Source organism: Hypomesus nipponensis, chromosome 14 (genome assembly GCF_054491055.1).
Source record: "Hypomesus nipponensis isolate SF chromosome 14, ASM5449105v1, whole genome shotgun sequence".
In the NCBI taxonomy this organism is placed as follows: domain Eukaryota; kingdom Metazoa; phylum Chordata; class Actinopteri; order Osmeriformes; family Osmeridae; genus Hypomesus; species Hypomesus nipponensis.
In genome coordinates, this window is record NC_140374.1 from 5,497,330 (window position 1) to 5,517,913 (window position 20,584).

At 50.3% G+C, this 20,584-nt stretch overlaps 2 protein-coding genes across 4 annotated transcripts in view; one reads left to right on the forward strand and one right to left on the reverse strand.

The window, feature by feature from the left end:
• Positions 1-1,239: 1,239 nt before the first annotated feature.
• On the forward strand, positions 1,240-5,774 carry slc38a8a (solute carrier family 38 member 8a). Of its 2 annotated transcripts, none has more exons than XM_084672635.1 (9): positions 1,240-1,428; positions 1,956-2,154; positions 2,286-2,442; positions 3,198-3,293; positions 3,673-3,730; positions 3,824-3,938; positions 4,240-4,387; positions 4,816-5,015; positions 5,170-5,774. In XM_084672635.1, the coding sequence occupies exons 1-9, from the start codon at positions 1,240-1,242 to the stop codon at positions 5,322-5,324; spliced, it is 1,317 nt and encodes a 438-aa protein (XP_084528761.1). In that variant the 3' UTR covers positions 5,325-5,774. The 2 variants fall into 2 exon arrangements, with proteins under 2 accessions (XP_084528761.1, XP_084528762.1); XM_084672636.1 differs by having other exon boundaries at positions 3,679-3,730.
• A 2,893-nt stretch (positions 5,775-8,667) lies between these two features.
• Positions 8,668-20,584, reverse strand: part of necab2 (N-terminal EF-hand calcium binding protein 2) — a 30,649-nt gene continuing 18,732 nt past the window's right edge. Inside the window, exons 6-13 of one of the 2 annotated variants that reach the window (XM_084672677.1) lie at positions 19,175-19,311; positions 18,415-18,542; positions 15,090-15,169; positions 12,758-12,814; positions 10,108-10,220; positions 9,290-9,367; positions 8,968-9,059; positions 8,668-8,696 (exon numbers count right to left, since the gene is read on the reverse strand). In XM_084672677.1, the coding sequence (XP_084528803.1) occupies positions 8,668-8,696; positions 8,968-9,059; positions 9,290-9,367; positions 10,108-10,220; positions 12,758-12,814; positions 15,090-15,169; positions 18,415-18,542; positions 19,175-19,311 (714 nt within the window). Of the gene's footprint in view, positions 8,697-8,967; positions 9,060-9,289; positions 9,368-10,107; positions 10,221-12,757; positions 12,815-15,089; positions 15,173-18,414; positions 18,543-19,174; positions 19,312-20,584 lie in introns of both variants that reach the window. The other variant, XM_084672676.1, reaches the window with a different exon arrangement.

The window sequence follows — 20,584 nt, forward strand, 5'->3', positions numbered from 1 at the left end:
CACACTCCTCCCCCTTCTGAAAGCCGCCAGTGGGTCTATGAGCTGGACTAATTCCATTCCAGAGTTGGCAGGTAGACGAATACTCCGGACGTCATTCCCAAGGATGTGAAGGTGATGTGAAGTGGATTAATACTCTGGAAGGTGAGAGAAACTGGCAGGGGGGGAAGGGGGGCTGTGAGAGGACCCCCTGGCTGATCCCTGCTAATGGGCCAGTCGCCTTCCTCCCCCTGGCTAGCCAGCCTGTGAATCTGTCACTGCTGCTCTGTGTGACGCCCTGTTGGATCTAATCACCCTGAGACCGCGGCAGCACGGCCACAGGCGGGCTCTGCTAACGGGCACGATGGCCTTGGCTCAGAGGATGAATCTCGTCCAGCCGTGTGTGTCCAGCCTGCGTGAGTGGTCACAAATTTGCACTTTCATTTTAAGCTGAGGAGACGGAAGGAGACTCGCAAGCAAAAGTGTCCTCGGATGTATACGCACCGTCGATGAAACGGAACAGAGGAGGACTCTGGACTGTTTTTGCTATTCATTATTCGTGTTCTCATTGGTTTAGCCTATATATACACCTCTGTCTCTCACACACACGCATACACACACAACCCTGTGTGCTGATGGGATTTAAAAATCGTTCCTACTAAACGCTGTCACATGCCCTTGTTCCCAGACACCAGGACAGCCGCCAACCAATCACCAGCCTCCCTCTCGTCCTAGCGAGGACAGACAGACTTGGCATTCCGCTCCGTGCTCCCCCCCTATTCTTCCACCCATCTCTGCTTGATATCCCTGGAGGTGACGTTCAGCCAAGGCATTCCAACCCTGGTACCCAAATCTCCCCCTCTCCCGGTACGGCTGAAATCCCTGGATGTGACAGTCAACCAGAAACTCCTCTACAACAAAACCAGACCTCCACCATTTCTTGACAAACCCACATTGTGACAGTTTATTAGAACAATTAGACTAAATAACGGATGAGTATTAAACCTTGTCTATGATACTGTCTACACCTCGGTGGTCCGGAATCAAGTGATGCTACACGGTTCATGGCCCGATTGGTTTGGAAACTTGGAAGACACTCGTATCAACTCCTCCTTCCTTCCCCTCTCCGATCCCTGCTTACGTTACCTTTCCCCCCCCCTCTCTCCTGCCCTTTTCTCCCTCCCCTCGTAAGGTCACATTGATTATTGAAAACCACAGAAGTTTCTCCAAGAGTTTGTCGGGAGCCAGTCTGCCCGCCGGAGCATGGAAGAGTTGGCGAGAGAGAGCATCAGCCTGCTGGCCAAGCCCACGTTAGATTCTGGCAGCCCTCGGCTCAGCTCGCTGGGTGCGATCTTCATCATGCTGAAGTCTGCCCTGGGCGCCGGTCTACTTAACTTCCCCTGGGCTTTCGAGCGTGCGGGAGGGATCCGCGCCGCCGTCGCGGTGGAAATGGTTTGTGATTCAAGCGAGATAAAATTGCGGTTAGCCTGAGGTCATGCTTTATTGCCTCTGTTGAGAGATAACTCGGCACCTGGAGAGAGATGAGAGATGCTCAAGTTGGTCAAGTAAACTAGAATGCTTGTATATGATGTGTCTGGTGTTTAAAATACTTGTGGGATGATGTGCTATAGACATGGATTGCGTGTACACACGGATTCATGTGAAAATCTACTGTACAATAAGTGTGAGCGGAAATAGATGAGCATGTATAAGAGACCAGTCGTTACTGGAAGTTCGAACTGACAGTGATCATTGTTTGAGGTCAAACGTGATAGTGTCGCGAAAACCTGGTTGGCTAGATTAAAGTCGTTGCGAAAATCCACAGGAAACAATTTTCTCCTAGAACAGGGTAAGAATTAACCCTGTCCCGTGGGCACTCGTTCCCTTCTGTTGATTTCCAAGCTTTTCATCATAGGTTTTTCATTAAACCTATCTGTTACTATGACCCCTCTTCCACCCCCTCCCCTCCCCCTCCCCAGGTATGCATGGTCTTCCTGATCAGTGGGCTGGTCATCCTGGGATACTCCTCCTCCATCAGTGGCCAGACGACCTATCAGGGCGTAGTACGGGGCATCTGCGGCCCTGCGATTGGCCAGATGTGTAACGTGGTGTTCATCTTCAACCTGTTCGCCATCTCCGTGGCCTTCCTGATCATCGTGGAGGACCAGCTGGAGAAACGTAAGGCCACACAACACACGCCCCACACACACCAGACACGCATGGTAGTAGATGAACACTCCAAGACATCCTTGAGCAGTACATCTGAGTGATCGTAGCCTTTTGTGTGTGTGTGTGTGTGTGTGTGTCAGTGTGTGCTTCCCTGTACGAGCTGGTGACCAGACGTCCGGAGGCTGACATGCCGCATCTCTGGTACACCGACCAGCGCCTCGCCCTCACCCTGCTCTGTGTCTTCCTCGTCCTCCCCCTCTCCATCCCCAAAGAGATCAGCTTCCAGAAGTACATCAGGTCAGGACACGCACGCTCACGTGCACACATCGAGCCACGCTCTGTGCTACGGTCTATTTAGCTCGCTCTGTCTACAGAAGGGTGAGGTCGTGTGCATTGGGAATTATGCATGAGAACACTCCAGTCGTTTCATTGTGTCGTGAAAGTCAAATCGAGAACCCCCTCAAGTATCCTAACTTCTGTCTTCTCTCCCCCTCTTCCCTCCACCCTTCCTTCACCCTCTTCTCCTCCTCCCCTTCTCCCCCCTCCTACTTTCCTCCCTCCCTCCCTCCCTCCCTCCCTCCCTCCCTCCCTCCCTCCCTCCCTCCCTCCCTCCCTCCCTCCCTCCCTCCCTCCCTCCCTCCCTCCCTCCCTCCCTCCCTCCCTCCCTCCCTCCCTCCCTCCCTCCCTCCTCCTCTTCCTCTCGTCCTCCTCCCCTCCACCTCTCCTTCTCTTCCTCTGGTCCTCCTCCCCTCCACCTCTCCTCCTCTTCCTCTTGTCCTCCTCCCCTCCACCTCTCCTCCTCTTCCTCTCGTCCTCCTCCCCTCCACCTCACCTCCACCTCTCCTCCTCTTCCTCTCGTCCTCCTCCCCTCCACCTCTCCTCCTCTTCCTCTTGTCCTCCTCCCCTCCACCTCTCCTCCTCTTCCTCTCGTCCTCCTCCCCTCCACCTCTCCTCCTCTTCCTCTCGTCCTCCTCCCCTCCACCTCACCTCCACCACTCCTCCTTTTCCTCTCGTCCTCCTCCCCTCCACCTCTTGCCAACCACCCTCTCCAGTGTGTTAGGGACCCTGGCTGCCACCTACCTGACTGTCGCCATCATAATTAAGTACCACACCAGACCAGCACAAAATGTCTCAGGTTACAGCAGTGGGTGGGTAAATATCTTCCCTCTCCTCTTTTCTTGTCTTGTTTCCTCTTGTATTCGGTTCTCCTCACCTCTCCTGTCCTCTCCCCTCCTATCCCCTTGTCCTCTTCTCATTGTATTCTCGTCTCCTCCTGCACTCCTTCTGAATGTGAGGATATTAAATGGTTTAAATGTTAGGAGCGACTGACAGGTATATTTTTGTAAAGACGGTTGTTGCCTAGAAGGTCAAATCATATATATGATAAAAGACTGTCTCAAAAAGACTAAACTCTTTTACTCTTATTTATGTGTGTGTGTGTGTGTGTGCGTGTGTGTGTGTGTCCGTGTGTGTGTGCGTGTGTGCGTGTGTGTGTGTGTCCGTGTGTGTGTGTGTGTGTGCACGCAGCATCAGTTCCTGGGCCTCCATGTTCAGTGTAATTCCCAGTATCTGCTTTGGCTTCCAGGTGAGTCTACGCTCAGGGTTCGGAAGGAAGAAGCCGGTTGTGTACTTCCTCTGTTCTTCCTGGTCACTTCCTGTTTATTTACTTTATTTTCAGTGCCACGAGGCTAGCATCACCATCTACAGCAGCATGGAGAACAAGAAGCTCTCCCATTGGGTGTTTATCTCTGTGGTTTCCATGGTTATCTGCCTCATCATCTACTCTCTCACTGGTCAGTACTTTATCCAAACGTCATCCAGACATCTCTCCTGTCTGCTGTAGGCTGAGTTGAAACCATCTAGAAATGTCTCCTTTTTGCGTTTCCTCATCTCCCTCATCTCCCTCATCTCCAATACTAAAGTTATGGGATTTAGTGTGGAAATGCACATTCTGCACTCATCCATCAGGGGTTCCTCCATCCAAGCAAGGAGGAGATAGGTCTCATTTTGTTGAAAGACATTGCCACATAACATTGGCCATGGTGTGATGAAGCACTTCCTGTTCACCATGGTAACACTTTCGGCCTGCTGCAGGGATTTATGGGTACTTGACATTTGGGGAGGATGTGGCGGCGGACATTCTGATGTCGTACAGAGGCAACGATGTTCTGATGTTCATCGCCAGAGTGCTGTTTGGGATCTCCATTGTCACCATCTACCCCATAGTGGTGCTGCTCGTCAGGTAACACACACAGCTGGCTCCTCCCACAGATCACCTCCCAGCCAATCAGAGCAGTGTTTCTACTCAAACCAGGTGTGATTTGTGTGTGCTTCAAACGTGGACATGGACTGCACTTAAATAGCGCTTTTCTACCTTACGGGTCATCAATTAACTTTATATTTTTTGCCTGTCTTTCACCGCTTTACAGACACAATCACACACCAATGAAGCGTATTGGTGCGTTATTGGTGTGCATGTGTGAATGGATGAAAGAGAGGCAGAAAATATAAAGCAAATTGAGTTTTGGGCTCAAGGACAGTTTGACACACTGACAGGAGGAAATGGGAATCAAACCACCAACCCTGATGACCCGCTCGACCTCCTGAGCCACAGCCAACCAATAGGAATGTAGATTGTCAGACTGTGTGTGTGGTTTGACCCTCTCCCAGATCAGTCATCCAGGCACCCCTGCTAACCCTGCGACGGCGTGTCGCCGTGGTGACCGAGGCGTTTGAGAGTCGTTGCAGGTACGGCCTGACGGTGGCGTGGATCACCGTGACGATGCTGATCGCCATGTTCGTACCCGACATCAGCAAGGTCATCATCGTCATCGGAGGGATCAGCGCCTTCTTCATCTTCATCTTCCCAGGTGGCTCAGAAAGTCCCTCTCACACCGCGCACACACACACAGACAGACAGACACACACACACACACACAGACAGACACTGCCTGTTAGCACGCCCACACACACACCACCTGCTGGAGTGTGTTGGACATGTTGAGTGACAGCCCGCCCCCACAGGTCTGTGTCTGATCTTCGCCATGCAGTCGGAGCCGGTGTCCTGGTGGACTCGCCTTACCCTGACCTCCTGGGGATCCGTCACCCTGCTCTGCGGGGCCTTCATCTTCGGCCAGAGCACCACCACCGCCATCATGCAGCTCCTCCACCACGTCTGACCAACCTGGCAACAGCTGGCGCATCATCCGGACAATTTAGATTGTAATTGCAAAATAAAAATAATAATAATCCGTCGCCCCCGGACAACCGCCTGTTACCACGAGGGCCATCCCTGAACTGTGAACGACTGGTTACCACAGCGACCACCCTTGTGAAGATGTGCTGGAACATTCGGTTGGAGGGAAGAAGCTCCCTATTTCAAGCCATACCGTGATGAAGATCAGGTTCATAATACGTGATCATGATACCGTTTGGCGTTTTCTGTGAACTATGTAATTCTGATGTTTTTATACTGATGATTGGTGCTACGGTAAAGTGTTGTCTCCTGGCAACTGCATAACATGGCATGTGTGTCACGTTGATCTTGGTTGTCTATGGCAACACACACTAAGCCAGGCTTATAACCTTGTTTGTTATGTATATAGACACCACTCTGCATAACACTGTATCTCGGAATAAACAACATGTTTTTATATGAAACTGCGACCTATTATTTTCGACGGGTGTGTATGCAAGTGTGTGGGGATTCTCATAGAAAAATGTACATGAGTTTGTCTCATTTGTTTTATTGAATCGCATCACTCTACATGGTCTAGAACTTCAACAAAGATTGAAGACGAAATAGAATACTTGCATCCCTGCAATAAGTCTCAACAGAGAACGCCTTGTTACTGAAACATACGTGAGCAGAAGTGTTATTTCATAAACATTGCCTTAAAAGTGAAGGTTCATTCTGCCATTTTCTATATATGTATATTTATATATTTATTTTGTCTCCTTTATAGGAATAATACTAGAAAATAAACATAAGAAATGCACCAAACCCATACAGTAGCATAGCTAAAGACTACGGCAAACCTGTTACTGGACATTCAGCTAGATCATGCACTCAGTGAAGGATAGAAAACAGTAGCTAGCACAGTCAGGGAACAGCCAGGAATGTTGAAGGTCGGGTGAAGGAACATTAGACCCCACACACACTGAACCAAGCCCAGCAGAACACAGAGAGCCAGCCTGACACACACCAGGTCTCTTTCAGGAAAGAAAAATACTGGAATCACTGTTTGTGGGTCGTCCTGTCTAGTTGGAGTGTTTCTATAATATCATACCGTCTAGTTGTGATATTTCTATACTGTCTTCCTGTGTAGTCGTAGTATTTCTATACTACTACCCTGTGTTATGGTGGTATTTCTATACTATTGCCGTGTCTAGTTGAGGTATTTCTATCCTATCACCCTGTCTAGATTCATCTCTGTTCTCCCTGTTGATGGTCTGGCAGACAGAGTGTTATCTGGGTCTGCATCGCAGTGTTGCTCAGGGTAGCCCAGATCTCAGAACTGTCTCCCCTCTTGTAAACCAATCAGGATCCACACGTTCCTGTTTTCTGCGAGGGGGTGAGGGGTGACCTGGGCAGGTAGGCAGGTAGATATTACTGTCCCTGACTGAAGGAGAGGGGGTTATTACTGCCTCAACAGTCAGTGAAAGAGGCGTTCCGGCTTTGTCAACACAACAGGCTATCAGTCTGTCATCATCTGAGAAAAGAGGGTGAGGGGGGAGATGACGCCCTCTACAGGTCAACAAAGATCAGTGACTCCTAAATAATTCAACCTTTTACATGTAAAACGTCAATAGCTTCTGTTTTTCATCATTTCTAATGCCTTCAAATGTTTATATATATATGATATATATATCTTTAGAATTACAATATTCATCCATTTACATTGTGCTTTCAGGGTGGCTGTCTGATTGTGGTTGCGTTGAGGTCCAGGGAGGTAAAGGTTGTGGTTCAAATGTGGTTAGGTAAGAGTTGGATGTCTTCGATTGGGGTTGCATTGCGTTTGATCTACTGTAGGTTGCGGTTGGGTTCCACATGTGGTTGGGTTTTAGCTGGGCTGTGGTTGATCTACAACGATCTCGAAAGCTGAGTGGGTGAATGGACATTCTCATTGGTCAGTACAACATGAACCTAGTCCTGTCATTGGCTGCGTCAAGACATGCAAACACTTGGGCTCTTTTGGTTAACGGCAATGAACATTGTGGGGTGGCGGTCAAGTGAGAGCGCTACAGTAGCTGCGGTTCCGGGAAGTTTTCATCCACTGGAACCCATTCCCCTGTCGCACTGCCCCTCCACCCATAACCTAAACCTGTCCCCTAACCTCAGACCTCAACACAGTCCTTCATTTCCCATACCTCCTTCTTCTTTACCTCCCCCCCTCCCCTGTCCTCCTCTTTGAGATCGTGGAGGAGTTCTCTCTGAATGTAAACCGTATGGGAGTGACTGATAGGAGGAGGTCGTCTACACTAGAACACTACAGACACCAACACAAACTGAACGCCAGAATCATAATAGAATCATAGAAGAGCAGGCTTCATAGGAATAAATGTCACTAGACAGCTAAAATATCCATCGCTGATTCCAACAAAAACACTTGTCAAACACGACAGGGAAAAACAAGATTCAGCTGCACAATGGAGAACACAGAGATACCTGTCACAGAGATACCTGTCGATACTTATTGTTTCATCTCTCCGTCGCGATTGGTCGGTATTTCTCCAGCTTTCTCCCTTTCCCTCTGCCTCTGCCTCTGCCTCTGCCCCCCTCCCCTCCCCTCCCCTCCCCTCCCCTCCCCTCCCCTCCCCTCCCCTCCCCTCCCCTCCCCTCCCCTCCCCTCCCCTCCCCTCCCCTCCCCTCCCCTCCCCTCCCCTCCCCTCCCCTCCCCTCCCCTCCCCTCACAGACAATCACTGTATCTCACTCAGTTCCTTTCAGTCTCACTTCTATATCTCTTCCCCTCCCCTCTCTATCCTGTCCATTTATACATATGTTACTTTCTCTTAAAAAGCAGGCTCAGAATCAGACAGGGTGACATGCAGGTCAATTTTCTTTTTTGTTGACCATAAGGGAATCGCTACATGGAGCAATTGACCATTAGATAACCGCTACATGGAGAACTTGACCATTAGATGACCGCTACAGGATACAGATTGACTATAAAGTAGCTGCTCCATGGTCCACTTGACCATTAGGTGACCGCTACATGGAGCAATTTGACCAGCACAGATTGACCGCAAGGTTACGCTCCAAGGGAAATCGAACCTTTGGTCAACTGCTACAAATCCCTGTTCCATTGTGAATTAAAACACAAGGTGACTGCTACATTGTGAGGATGTATGGAGATAATCCTGCCGCTCAATATTCACTGCAATCGACATCTTTCATTTGCTACTGTGTAAACATTAACTTACAGAGGGGTGGGGGCAGGGTGGAGGGGGGGTGAGAGGCATGAGGGGGAGGGGTTGGGGGGAGGTGTGTGGGGGGGTATGGCTTTCGGCCACGCCCCTCATCAGTCTCTGTTCAGACTGCACCAGGCGGCTGCAGGAGATAGAGAAGAAAGGAGAGGAGAGGAGAGAGGAAAACAGAGGAGAGGAGAGAGTAGAAGGGAAAACCGAGGAGAGAAGAGAAGAGGGTGGTGGTTAGACATATTTCTACATTTTGCTATCTATCTGTACCGACTCTCATCTCTGCCGATGGCTCCAGCTGTGTGTGCGTGTATGTAATGTGTGTACGTGATGTGTGTGTATGGGATGTTTGTGTGTGTATGTGTTGTGATGTGTGTGTTTGAGCGGAAGTGTGTGTTTCCCACCTGGCACAGCTACAGTAGACACAGCTTCAGGCTGACACAATGTGTCCACCTTCACATGCTGGAATGCCTTTGTGGGCCCAGACTGGAGGTGCCTGGGGTAGACAGAGAAGGCATTAGCTACACACACACACACACACACACACAGTCACACACACACACACACACACTGTCACACATACTGTCACACACACACACACACACACAGTCACACACACTCCAAGCACTCCCCCTCCATGAACTGGTGACATGGTGACATAACTAACCCCCTCCCCCTCCCCACGCTCTGCCCCCCTGCTGAGTGGTCGATCGGGAGGAAACTCACCTCTTCCACTCCTCCTCTCCATCCCAGAATTCATAGACAACGAAGGACAGTCCGTCTGGCAGACGCACCGCTGTCACACTGCAGAGGATGTGTGTGTGTGTGTGTGTGTGTGTGGGGGGGGGGGGGGTTGGGGTGAGGGGTGAGGGAGGAGGGAGGAGGGAGGGGGTACAGGGTTTGGGGGTGAGGGAGGAGGGAGAGTACAGTAGGGCAGGGTGGGGGAGAAGTGGGGGGGAGGTGAAAAGAGAGATTAGGTTGTGTATCAACTCCACAAGAGGGCAGTAGTTTGACATTTGAGCTCAGATGGACTGATGTTGCATTGACACTGCTTGTGTTGATGTATGATTGCTGGTGTGTCTATGGCATGTCCAGGAAAGAAACAAAATATTTACAGAGAGCAGAGAGAGAGGGGAAAGAGACATCAGGGCGAGGGACAGGAGATCAGGGCGAGGGAAAGAGAGATCAAGGGGAGAGAAAGAGAGAAGAGAAGGAGAGAGTAATGGCCCATTCAGGAGCAGACACGGAGCAACTCCTTAGTGATCAATTATTTACCAGCTCTCTCCATTCCTTCCCTCCTTCTATCCTTCACCCCCCCCTTCACAAACACACACACACATACACAAACACACACACAGACACACCACACACCCACACACATACATACTTACACAAGCAGACACACACACACACACACACACACACACAGGTAGAGTTACTGTAGTTTTGGTCTATGATAGATTCCCATGGATTAGGGGACAACTAATCCTTTTCAGCTTTAGTCCCCCCCCCCCCCCCCAGACAGGTGGAAGGAGGAATCTTACTGGAAGCAGTCTTTCTGGGCCGACACGTTCTTCAGATACTGTTTCAGCGCCTCACAGTACTCTCCCAGGTGCTTCTGGGTAACCACCATCTCCTGGCGAATCAGGAACAAGGACTGGGGAGACAGAAGGGATGGAGGGAGGGAGAGAAAGATCCTCTTTACGATCTGAAATGACGGTTATTGGAGATACCCAGACGTGATCTCCCAGCGCTCTGTGGTCCTGTTCAGACGTCAGTGTGATGGATGTGGAGGTGATGATGTTGTTACCGCGGTAACTAACTCTAATGCTCTGTATCTGCTGTGTCTCCAGTATGGAGTCTGGTCTGATGAACTACTCCAGGGTTTACACTGCTCCAGTCTGCTGCAGTAACGTTCTCTCTAAAACCACCCCAGCGTATAGCCACGTCCAGAGCCACTGCAAGCGAGCGCCTGACAGCTAAACCCCCGCTCGTCTCCAGAGCCAGCCTGCTAATGCACTACAAACTCAATCACACACACACTACATTACCCATGCTGCCTTAGAACAAATCATTGTGTGTGTGTAGGTGAGTGTGTGTGTGAGGGTAGGTGAGTGTGTGTGTGAGTGTGTGTGTGTGTAGGTGAGTGTGTGTGTGAGGGTAGGTGAGTGTGAGTGTGTGTATATCTGGAGCCTTGTATCAGTGTGAGTGACGGCACAAATCAATTCCTTTCCCTGCTGTGAAGATGACACTATAAAGTGGGAGTGACTGTATGTGTCACTTTCTGTGTGGGAGCATGTTTCTGTGTTCTCTCTCTATCTCTGCCTCCCCCAGGCCCTGTCATATTTTATTTTATTTCAAGTGTTTTATTTGCGTGTGGAGAACTATTTCAAGTATTGCTAAGGCGAACACACGGTGCACAAATCTCTCCCTCTTTCCCCTTCACTGTGATTTACACAGAGTGAGGACATCACTATGAAACATGCATACCACACTCCATGTGCAGAACTGTACATTCATTACTCATGTGTTTGCATGTTTTGTGTTTGCGTGAGTGCATGTGTGGGTGCGTGTGTGCATATGTGTGCGTGTGCGCGTGTGTATGTGTGCGTGTGTGTCTGTGTGGATCATGTTGCTCCAGGGGCACATCACAGGAGAGAGGGTAGGGGAGAACTCAGAGGGGGATCACATCATAACACCGTTTCCATGGAAACTGGGGAATACCCCCCATGTGCCCTAGCTTCCTTCTCTGTTTCAACCCCACCTCCTCTCACCCGCCTCCCTCCCTCACCCTTCCCCCCTTTTCACCCCTCTCCCCATCCCCCTCTGTTCCTCCCCTCTCTCTGTCCTCCTTCCATCCTCCTCTCTCGCTCTGGCATGAGACTGAGCTGGGTCTCTCCTACATCCAGGTCATTTGCATACACAGTGTTTCTCTGCAGCGATGGTGAGGGGCGAGAGAGAGAGAGATAGAGAGAGAGAGAGAGAGAGAGAGAGAGAGTGAGCCAGAGAGAGAGAGAGCGAGGGAGAGAGAGAAGGGGGAGAGAGAGAGGGGGGGGAGAGACAGAGAGGGAGAGAGAGGGAAGGAGGGAATAAGAGAGAGGGATAGAGAAGATGAGAGAGAGAGTGATGGTGAGGGGGAAGAGAGGGTGAGAGAGAGAAAGGGTGAGAGACAGAGAGAAAGAGAGAGTGGGTGAGAGAGAGAGAGAGAGAGAGAAAGAGAGAGAGAGGTGAGAGAGAGAGAGAAAGACAGAGGAAGTTGAGAGAGAGAGAGAGAGAGAGAGAGAGAGAGAGAGAGAGAGAGAGAGAGAGAGAGAGAGAAAGAAAGAGAGAGAGATCGGACAGAGCAAATGGGGAGTTGGTGAAAGATGCCGACTCGCTCTCTGCTGCTCTGCAGTACAGCAGCCCCTCTCAGCCCCAGACGTTCCTGAATTCCCCAGATTTCTCTTTCTCTCTCTCTTACTCCTTCCCTCCCTCAATCTGTCTCCCTCCATTCTTCATGGCCTGGTGGTTGTACTGACAGAAGCCAGTGAGCTGTACTAGTCTTTACCTCTCTAAAAAAAACAGTGTCTGGAGAAATGTACTGTAATGTACAGCATGTAGGAGAGGAGAGTGGTGAGGTGAGCAGAGCAGAGGAGAGGAGAGGAGAGGAGAAGAGGAGAGGAGAAGAGGAGAGGAGAAGAGGAGAGATAGGGGGAGGTGAGGAGAGGTGAGGAGAGGAGAAGAGAGGAGAAGAGAGGAGAAGAGGAGAGATAGGGGGAGGTGAGGAGTGGAGAGGAGAGGAGAGGAGAAGAGAAGAGAGGAGAAGAGGAGAGATAGGGGGAGGTGAGGAGAGGTGAGCAGAGGAGAGGAGGAGAGGAGAGATAGAGGGAGGTGAGGAGAGGAGAGGAGAGGAGAAGAGAGGAGAGATAGGGGGAGGTGAGGTGAGCAGAGGAGAGGAGAGATAGGGGGAGGTGAGGTGAGCAGAGGAGACCAGGTGGAGAGGGAGGAGTGAGGGAGAGAGTGAAGGTGAGGAGGTGTGGTGAGGTAAAGGAGGAGAGAGCAAGGTAGAGAGGGTGAGGAAGTGAGAGTGAGAGGGTGACAGTGAGGATGAGGGAGTGAGGGTGAAGGTGAGGGGGTGAGAGGGTGAGGGTGAGGGAGAGAGGCTGAGGGGGTGAGAGTGAGAGGGTAAGGGAGAGAGGGTGAGGATCTACTTACTGCGCTGGTGGTTGCATCTGTGTCTGTTAGCCTCTGATGCAGGTCAAACCACATTGTCTGGAACGAGAATACACACACACACACGCAAACATGCAAACAGATGAGTCTACACGCTACACGTACACACAAGCACACACTCAGACTCGCTCAACAGACTGCTGTGCTGGACTGGAGTATACGTGTATGTCTGGTTTAGATCACTTCCTCCCAGAATATAGGTTCACCTGCCTATATTTCACCAGTCTAACAATTCACCTGTCCAGTGGATCACCTGTCTAGTGGATCACCTGTCTACAGGTCTATAGGAACAGGCCTATAGGACCTGTCTATAGGTCTATAGGATAATATGTCTAATTGATCATCTGTCAATAGGATTACCTTACCTTAGATCTATAAAATCACCTGTTTATAGGTCTATAGGTTCCTGTATCTATAGGATGGCCTCTCTTATGCGAGGGATTGGCTGAGGCTACACGTCATTCGTAAAACCCCACAGATGTTCAAAAGCTAGTGAGAAGCTATGAGGCTCTGCTCTTCTTCCCTTCACCTTCCTCCTGCTCTGGTGTGATAGTGTTTCTACTCTCCCTTCCTGCTCTCTCTTCCTCTCTCTCGCTCTCTCTCTCTCTCTCTCTCTCTCTCTCTCTCTCTCTCTCTCTCTCTCTCTCTCTCTCTCTCTCTCTCTCTCTCTTCCTCTCTCTCTCTCTCTCTCTCTCTCTCTCTCTCTCTCTCTCTCTCTCTCTCCTCTCTTTCTCTCTCTCTCTCTCTCTCTCTCTCTCTCTCTCTCTCTCTCTCTCTCTCTCTCTCTCTCTCTCTCTCTCTCTCTCTCTCTCTCTCTCTCTCTCTCTCTCTCTCTCTCTCTCTCTCTCTCTCTCTCTCTCTCTCTCTCTCTCTCTCTTCCTCTCTTCCCCTCTCTCTCTTCCTCTGCCAATTTGTCTCTCTGCAGGGCGACTGGTCTCTATTCTTCCACTTTGGTGTTCCTCTCTGTTTTCTCTTGCATCTCTCTCTCTGTCGTGGTGTCGCTCCCTCTCCCTCGCTTTACCCCGGGCGTACAGAAAGGGTCTATTCTTAGAGCAGTTCTCAGAGTGACTGACAAAGGCTTCACCAGGGACTGCATTAGTCTAACATGCTCACTGGCCACACGACGCAAGCACTGGAAAGAGACAGGGGGAGAAGGGGAGGGCAAGAAAGGTGGAGAAAGAAAAAGAAGAAGGTAGACAAGAGGAAAGATAGAAAGTGGCAGAGAAAGTTGTGGAGGGCGCAGGGGAGAAGGAAGTTTTGGCAGGAGGGTGTAAGAAAGAGGGCGACGTCTTCTCATTGTTATGAGGATAAGATGTCAGGCCTTTATAATTGCTTTCTTCGTCTCTTTCCTTCCCTTCCACTGACCACCCTCACGGCTCCCCCTCTCCTTATGGAGAAACAAGGAGAGGGGAGACGGAGGAGAGCGGGTAGAGGAGAGGGGGAGTGAAGTGGTGAGGGGAGAAGAGGAGAAGAGAAGGGGAGAGAGAGAGAGAGAGAGAGACAGAGGAGTGCTGGGGTGGAGAGAGGCAGCCTGTCTGCTGTTAGCCGGTAGACAGGGGGGACCAGAATGTCTTCACGGGGTCACACCCACATTCCTAATGCTACAGTTCTGATCTCCGTTCCCCAGCGCTAATACCAAGTAAGAGACGAGGAATCACGGCACTTTCAATAAGACGTTCTCGATAGCGTTGTTGCTATGGAGACCAGGTGAACAAGCAATGGGTTTATGGGGGGTGGGGGAGGCGGTGGGAGTGAGATAGGGGGGTGGAAGGAGGGTGAGACAGAGTTTTGGAGGGGGTGGGGGTGAGACGGGGTGGTGGAGGGGATTAGTGAGACAGGGTGTTGGAGGGGGTGGGGGTGAGACAGGGTGGTGCAGAGGGTGGAGGGGGTGGGTGAGACAGGGTGGTGGAGGGGATTAGTGAGACAGGGTGTTGGAGGGGGTGGGGGTGAGACAGGGTCTTGGAGGGAGGTGGAGGGGGTGGGTGAGACAGGATGGTGGAGGGGGTGGGTGAGACAGGGTGTTGGAGGGGGTGGAGGGGGTGGGGGTGAGACAGGGTGGTGCAGGGGGTGGAGGGGGTGGGTGAGACAGGGTGTTGGAGGGGGTGGGTGAGACAGGGTGTTGGAGGGGGTGGAGGGGGTGGGGGTGAGACAGGGTGGTGCAGGGGGTGGAGGGGGTGGGTGAGACAGGGTGTTGGAGGGGGTGGGGGTGAGACAGGGTGGTGCAGGGGATGGAGGGGGTGGGTGAGACAGGGTGCTGGAGGGGGTGGGTGAGACAGGGTGTTGGAAGGGGTGGAGGGGCATGTGGACATCTTACCTTGGTCTCCAGGCGACCAATGAGCTCAGCCAGGCGATTGATCTGAACTTCCAGACCTTCTTTCCTCACCTCCACGACCCCTGCTGAGCAGCACAACACAGGGTTTCATTTACACACAACACAGGGTTCTAGTTACACACAACACAGGGTTCTAGTCACACACAACACAGGGTTCTAGTTACACACAACACAGGGTTCTAGTCACACACAACACAGGGTTCTAGTTACACACAACACAGGGTTCTAGTCACACACAACACAGGGTTCTAGTCACACACAACACAGGGTTCTAGTTACACACAACACAGGGTTCTAGTCACACACAACACAGGGTTCTAGTTACACACAACACAGGGTTGTAGTCACACACAACACAGGGTTCTAGTCACACACAACACAGGGTTCTAGTCACACACAACACAGGGTTCTAGTCACACACAACAAAGGGTTCTAGTTACACACAACACAGGGTTCTAGTTACACACAACACAGGGTTCTAGTCACACACAACACAGGGTTCTAGTCACACACAACACAGGGTTCTAGTCACACACAACACAGGGTTCTAGTCACACACAACACAAGGTTCTAGTTACACACAACACAGGCTTATACATGTCTGGACTGGGACTGAAAAACGGCCCAGGACTTTGAAATGCAGACCGGCCCACGAGCGTTATTATTTATATTTTTTGTTGCATAGCCATTAGACACAGATTAAGCCTAGTCTAGGACACAATAACAAGCTTTTTTTAATTAGATTTTCTTATAGATTAATCTTAATGTGTCTAGAACATCCCACAGTCACTAAAACCTATGAATTCATTTAAAAAGTTCCAGTCAAAAACGATTCTCAAGAGAATCTACAGGGGACAGCCAAGAGCTAAAACAGACACTACACACCAGGAACATCTCTGTGTGAACATTCAGCTTTCTCTCTGTCCCTCTCTCCCTCGTATTTTCAAGCAAGATTAATGTTTTATGAAGAGTCTTCCAAACAAGGCCAATAAAGCAGGCAATTAAATCTGTTTATGGAAATGAATGCTCGTTCAAAGAAGCTGAAATGTAAACTTCACAAAACAGTATGAACCTAATACAGAGTAAAAAATTGGCGTGTCAATATGTGACACGCCAATTTGTGTGTGTAAATATGTGTGTGTGTGTGTGTGTGACATAACCTCAGTGTGTGACAGCAGTGAGGGAGTATCTGATTGGAAGTCCCAGCAGGCCAATTAAATCAGGTTTAAGCCTCTCCTCCTCTCAAGCTTCTCAGCCAATTAGAACTTGCCCCCGCCCCTTTTTGCAGTTAGTTCGTGAGGCGAAACCATGGAGATGTTTGGAACCACTGGTGGGTTAGAAGGTTCTAATGTGAGAGATGTTCGACAGAAGCTAGACGTTCTGTCTCTGCAGGCTGGTTAGCATATGGCACACTCTACACACTGGTTAGCATATGGCACACACACACACACACACACATTAATTACACACTGCTGCACACACACACAGACATCCAGAAACCTTAACTATACACTGCTACATGCACAAATTAACTACACACTGCTACATGCACACATTAACTACACACTGCTACACACAGACACACATTTACCACACACTGCTACACACACAGCATTTTTGATCAAACTGCAATATACCTTAGCCTCAGGTAATGTTGAACAATGAACGCTCATTAAGAGACAGAATGTCTTCCAGGATCTTTTTCTGATAACTAAACATCAAATTTTATATCCGACCCTGGTACATGCTGCAGAGAGCAGCTCATGTTTGAACTTATCATATGAGATCTGAGAAAACAGAATTCCAATCGCGCTCTCGGCCACTACAGTACTTTCCTGCAACTTACCAGCTCACGACTCTACATCAACCTGGCACTGAAGCTGTCACCAAGACTACCAACACTGACGTGTACGTATGAAGAACTTATTTACAGATTGGTCTTTCATACTTCTGTTTCATACATCTCTCTCTTTCTCTCTGTCTTGCACTCTCTCTCTCTATGCCTCTATGTCTCTCTCTCACTCTGTCTTGCACTCTCTCTCCGTGTCTTGCAATCTCTCTCTGTCTCTCTCTCTCTCTCTCTCTCTCTCTCCCTCTCTCTCTCTCTCTCTCTCTCTCTCTCTCTCTCTCTCTCTCTCTCTCTCTCTCTCTCTCTCTCTCTTTCTCAGATGAGGCATTCTGTGCTCTGAGCTGGGGGATGATCTAGCTGACAGGATGCAGAGAAGACAGGAGACTGCTCAAGTAAACATGAATGACAGAAAACATCAGTGACAGGAGAAAGATGGGGTGTAGGACTAACCAATAGTGTCAGTTCTATAAAGACGGTCGATCCCAACTAGTGTTACAAGCTCCCCAGTCCTTACTGGTGACCATAACAACCAGCTACCAATCAAACCTCCTCTTCCTTTTTCACCTACAATGCTGTATTGGACCTGGGTTTCAACCACACTCAACTTCATGAGTTGCTCTAGTTTAGTGTTTTTATGACGGCAAGTGTAGAGCATGCTAATGGTTGCTGTGGGTGTACTACTCAAGGTGACAAGTATAAGGATAGACTGTCTCCGTTAAACACAGAGGAAGATGGAGGAGAGAATGAGAGACACAACACTACTCAACTTCAAAGGGGAATCGTTGGCGTCAATCTGTGCCACTAAATCGCTGTCAGAAAAGAGAAAGAGCTCTCCCCTCCTCCTGCTCCTGCTCTACTCTCTCCTCTCTTCTCCTCCCATCCCATCCTGTCCTCCTGCTCTACTCTCTCCTCTCTTCTCCTCCTCTCTCCTCCCCTCCTCTCCTCTTTTCTCATCTCTTCCCCTCCTCCCCTTCCCTCCCCTCTGCTCTCCTCCCCTCGTCCTCCCATTCTCCCATCCTCTCTTCTTGGTGATAGGTGGGGCAGCAGCAGGCTGATAGATGGAGGGGTGTGCTCTATAATAGGGTATAAATCTGACAGGCCGTGAGGAACAGGGCGTCAGGTTGCTATTCAGAGTGAGTGATACTGCAAGCTAATCAGTGTTTCAGCTGACAGAGAGAGTCTGAGGCCCCCCAGAGCCTGCCTCATTACCCCTGCAACACCGTCCTCCCCCCACCTCCCCCCTATCATGCCCCCCACAGCCTGCTCCCAGCCCCAGGGAACGACAGGACTCAGACTCCATCTGATAGATCACCTTCATTACACAGCACAGAGGCATGGATCACCCCAATGATCTGCTGATCATCTACACCAAGGTAGATGTGTGTGTGTGCGTGTGTGCATGTGTGCGTGGGTGTCTGTTTGTGTAGGTGTGTGTGTGTGTGTGATGAGGTCTCTCACCTGTGGCAGTGTTGACGTTCCTGACGGTCTCCCTGGTGTTGACTCTGTTGTTAGGCGGGTAGTCAGGGACGACAGGGTTCTCATTCCGCTTCTCTGGAACCCTGGGACTCACCTTGGCTCGCTGAGGCCTGGAGGGAGGAGAGAGGAGGGAGGGAGGGAGGGAGGGAGGGAGAGATGGAGAGATGGAGAGAAGAGAGAGGGAGAGGAGAGAGGGAGAGAGGGAAAGAAGAGGGGGAGAGAGGGAAAGGAGAGAGGGAGAGAGGGGAAAGGAGAGAGGGAGAGAGGGAGGGAGGGAGAGAGGGGAAAGGAGAGAGGGAGGGAGGGAGGGAGGGAGGGAGGGAGAGATGGAGAGAAGAGAGAGGGAGAGGAGAGAGGGGAAAGGAGAGAGGGAGAGAGGGAAAGGAGAGAGGGAGAGAGGGAGAGAGGGAGAGAGGGAGGGAGAGAGGGGAAAGAAGAGGGGGAGAGAGGGAGAGAGGGAGAGAGGGAGAGAGGGGAAAGGAGAGAGGGAGAGAGGGAAAGGAGAGAGGGAGAGAGGGAGGGAGAGAGGGGAAAAAAGAGGGGGAGAGAGGGAGAGAAGGAGAGAGGGATAGAGGGAGAGAGGGAGAAGGTGAGCATGCGTCTGTGTGTGGCTGAGGGACAATGAGATTAACCAGAGGAGGCACATCGCTGGAACATCTCCAGCAGAAGACTGACAGAGTCTGTTTCACACACCATCAGACACCCAGCCCTGCAAAGCCCGCCCACACGCTCCCAGCCTCACCCTGAGTGGCTGTGCTGCTCGTCAATCGCATCCACAGCACTCTCCACGGAGTTGAGCAGGGACTGAATCTGATTGGCTGACTCCTTCAACAGGAAACGGGTGACAAACTGCTCCACGTTGCTCCCTCGCTCGTACACCTGGGGGGGGGGGGTGAGAGAGAGACAGAAGAGAGAGAAAGAGTCAGGAGAGAGAGAGAAGAAAGAGAGAGACAGGAAAGAGAGATAGAGAAGGAGAGGAGAGAAATGATGAAAGGAATCTCCTTCCTTCTTCAGACTTTAGTCTCGGAAGCCTCTCCAGCAGGAATTGTATTATGCAAATGTTTTTGAATGTTCAGTGTTCCTCAAGGAACGTGAAAAATAATAACAAATGTGAGGGGTCAGGAGGAATACAGGGTCCGGGGGCAACCTCTCCTGGGAGGTGGGCCTTAAAGACGCTTAAGTGATGTGATCAAGTAAACAGGTGTATCTTATATTCTTGATTGTGTTTGCTTTAAAAGGTCCCGATATTACATATTGTACCTGACCAAACTAGACAGGACAGGACCCGACCAGACCTGACAGGACCAGACCGGACTGAACCAGATCTGACCACATCATACTGGACTGAGCTAAACCAGATCGGATCACTCCCTAAGTCTGTGTTCTGGCGTTGTTCCAGTGGGCCAGGGGAGTTTTGATCCCAGTTCAAACTGGCCAGCAGCCATCGCCACAGCAACACTCTATGCACTCCTGCGGCTGATGCTACTGGTTAAGAGCTGGCAAGTTTGCTAGACTAGAGATGCAAAACACACACTCCCAGAGTTAGTGTGTGTGTGTCATAGTATTTGTATCTACCTGTGCATTTGTGTGTGTCTGGTGTGTGTGCGTGCGTGTTTGTATTTGTGACTGGGTGGGTATGTGTGTGTGTGTGTGTGTGATCTAATGGAAGGTAGGCTGACCACTGGTCTGCAGGGAAACAGCTGTGCATTAGTGGTAACAGAGACAAGAGCCCTGCAGAATCTTGATCTTGCTCTGCAGTGTTCTGTACTGTTCTGCTATGTTCTGTACTGTTCTGTACAGCTCTGTTCTGCTATGTTCTGTTCTGTTCTTTTCTGTTCAGTTTTGCTCTGTTCATTCGTCTTTTGTTCTGCTCTGTTCTGTTCGGCTATGTACTGTTGTGTTCTGCTTTATTACTGCTCTGTTTGGTTCTGTTGAGTCTGAACTGCTGAGTGGGTCACAACTAAATTACAGAGTTATAGCAGGCTGACAGCAGCACAGAATCAGAGAAAACGGACTGCATTCAGAGCATGACAGAGGAAGCAGGGAATGACTGTGCATCTGTGTTTGAGAGAGACAGGTATCGAGATAATGAGGTCTGGAGAGAGGGAGAAGTATGTATAGAGATAGAGGTATAGAGAGAGAGGTGTAGAGA

Excerpts from the sequence above, each read along its gene's own strand:
- slc38a8a (XM_084672635.1), top strand. The coding sequence starts at position 1,240 with ATGGAAGAGTTGGCGAGAGAGAGCATCAGCCTGCTGGCCAAGCCCACG. Across the intron at positions 3,939-4,239 it reads CATCATCTACTCTCTCACTG|GGATTTATGGGTACTTGACA; the intron begins GTCAGTACTTTA and ends GGCCTGCTGCAG. Across the intron at positions 4,388-4,815 it reads ATAGTGGTGCTGCTCGTCAG|ATCAGTCATCCAGGCACCCC; the intron begins GTAACACACACA and ends ACCCTCTCCCAG.